General features: G+C 34.5%; 1 protein-coding gene across 1 annotated transcript; it reads left to right on the forward strand.

Moving 5' to 3' along the window:
• The first annotated feature begins 623 nt into the window (after window positions 1-623).
• LOC110113234 lies at window positions 624-2,255 on the forward strand. The gene is made up of 2 exons (XM_028692212.1): window positions 624-832; window positions 1,759-2,255. Exons 1-2 carry the CDS (start codon window positions 697-699, stop codon window positions 1,995-1,997), a joined length of 375 nt encoding a protein of 124 aa, XP_028548045.1. The 5' UTR covers window positions 624-696; the 3' UTR covers window positions 1,998-2,255.
• The last annotated feature ends 488 nt before the right edge of the window (window positions 2,256-2,743 follow it).

Raw genomic sequence — 2,743 nt, forward strand, 5'->3', positions numbered from 1 at the left:
AGCAATAACAAATCTAAAAGGTGAAACAAGTCAACATTCAACTTATCATATTTACCAAGGATCCAATTACATTCTGCCATTAGCAAATCCCAAGCTTCAAGCCAGATAAAAGATTGCGGTAAAAGATTTAAAAGGTACATATAAAGAAAAACCACACATTCCACTGATATTCTTCATCAAGTTTAAGGTAGAGGAGGTGCCGATCGTCTCCCTCTTCACTTGCGACGGCAGCTCACGAAGTGGAGCGCGGGGTTCACATGGGGAAGAAGATGCCAGTGGTCGGGCTGATAGGGGAGCTCCAATTTATACTTCCGATTTGATAGCACCGAAGAAATGGAGAAGATGAAGAGCAAATCAGTTCTCGCAACAAAGACGCGACGGGTCGGACATATAGGGTAACAGAGTTGTAGTTTTGATGAAAGAGAGTGTAATTGGATGGTATGCATGTAAATAGTATATTTTAGGTGTTAGATAAGTAAATATAATAGTTTTAAGTGTTATGTATGTAAAAACCCCTTAATTTAATGATTTTTTTTAATAATTATATTTATTTTGAGATAAATTTATATAATGGATTAATGGTATTCTCTTCCTTTAAATTCAAAATATAAAGAAACTTCGTATCCATGGAAATTGTATTCTAACGATCCGCTTGGTGCGTTAAGATCTATCGAGCCATCTCACCTTCTTCCTTCGATGAAATACATGGGAGAAGGACCGGGGAGAACTAAAAGCACCAAGAGGAGCAGAGAGATGAGCAGGGGAGACGTACGCGGGCTATGGTGGAGACATCTAGTCCTCTTCACTGCGATCGCTCTGCAGTTAATTCCTGGTTTGGTTTGATTCCTTCTAATCCAAGATTTCTCGACTAAAGTTAGGGGATATGATTTAGATCTATATAACTCCTGATGTAACATGCTGGGTCGTTGCAAGTTTCATTACGGGTTCTTGAGTTTTGGGCCTGCATTTGTTTTGATTTGGGGAAAAAAAATCTAGGGCATTTTCTCCTTCGTGCTCGTATCTCTATTTCTGGAGCTGAATTTTAGGATCCCTAGAATTTTTATTTCAAATTATGTTATTGTTAATGTTCCGTTGTCGCTTGGATGGTAGATCATGTAATTTGATTTGTGAACTGATTTAGTTTGAGGATTCTTAAAAGATCTGAAAGATTAGAAGTATCATTATATTATGGGTTTTAAAGCTTGTTATAGTATCATTAAATCAGTCAATAGACAACACTCCAAATTGTAGCAAATTATTCTAAAAGAATGTAGATTATATTGATTCCCATTTCCTAAGTTATAGGAAAGGTTCCTAAAGTCTTCGTTGTATAATAACAAGGATTTAGCCTTAAAGATACCTCACAAATTCTCAGAAGTATATGTTTCATGCTTGGTTCTATTGTCATCTGATATACAACAACTAGAAAGCACGTGCATTTTAACATTGCAGGCTAGAGTGGAATTTTAAAAAGATTGGTGCCCGTTCGATTGCTTTTCATTGCTTTGACAGCAAAAAGTGGGTGTGGAATGGTTGCAGGATTTTTAAAACAATATTTGGGACACATGATGAATGATCATGGAACTACCACATGTCTTACTCTTTTTATTTATAGTTTTTAATGCTTGATAACTTTCAATTAGTTAGCTTATCTAATTTACATGTTAAATATTTTTGCCAAAGTTGTTTTTAGCCTTTTTAATTATGCCTCTTCCAATTCTAGCTTTAGAATGCTTTGTTGGATAAAATTAATTGTAGGTTTGGGTGATAATCCATCAACCTCCAAGGATGCTGGGGCTAATGAATATTCTAAATCCAATGGGAGTACTGGTCGTGTGATTCTTTTGATATTCTTAGGATTGGTTGCTTTTGTGGCTCTTTCGGTTGTTATATTCAAGATTTGGCAGAAAAAGAAGAGAAGAGAACAATATGCTCGGTTGTTGAGATTGTTTGAAGAGGATGATGAGTTGGAGCTTGAACTTGGCCTTCGAGATTGAGAATCTTTAATTCCCCATTTTTTGTGCACTATATTGCCGAGTTAATTGCTTATAAATTTTCTTGGGATGCTGGATGTATGGTAGTTTCGCTCTAAATGTCGATGGTGATTGTCTTATATACATTATAAAATTTATGCAGTGCTACACATTATTACTTGGAATGATAAATTATTTGTCGGCCTTATTTCTTAAACAAAATATTTTGTTTCCTTGATTTCTTTGTAAATAAATTAGCAAAAATGGAGTAATATATATTGATCACACTATGAATTATGAAACTTGATATGATATTCTCAATTTTTATGGTTAGAGATGCAGTTGATATGCTATTAACTTATGCTAATTTTTTATTTACTTTATCTTTGCACATCTTAATTTGAGAAATGGTGGCTGAGTAGGAGCTATCTTGGTGGGCTATGGTTCATATGATGATCAAGGGCTTGTTTTTTCAACAAACAACCCCCTCGCACTTCGGGTTGTTGATGTTGTACATTTTTTCCCGACAACTTAATTCAATTGTTGATCCAACAAGTTCATTTTAACATTCATTGGGAAAAAAGTTGTCTAGCATGGATTTGTGTGAGGATCAATTTTACTTCTCTTTGTTTTTAGGCGACCTATATAATTACATAGATGGATTTGGAGTTAGATCGCATTCCATGAAAAAAAAAATCTTTATTATTTTAATAGAGGTTCACTTTCATATATTATGGTTATGTATATTCTTAAATAATAGAGAAGGAATT

Source organism: Dendrobium catenatum, unplaced genomic scaffold (assembly GCF_001605985.2).
Source record: "Dendrobium catenatum unplaced genomic scaffold, ASM160598v2 original_scaffold_144855, whole genome shotgun sequence".
Taxonomy (NCBI): domain Eukaryota; kingdom Viridiplantae; phylum Streptophyta; class Magnoliopsida; order Asparagales; family Orchidaceae; genus Dendrobium; species Dendrobium catenatum.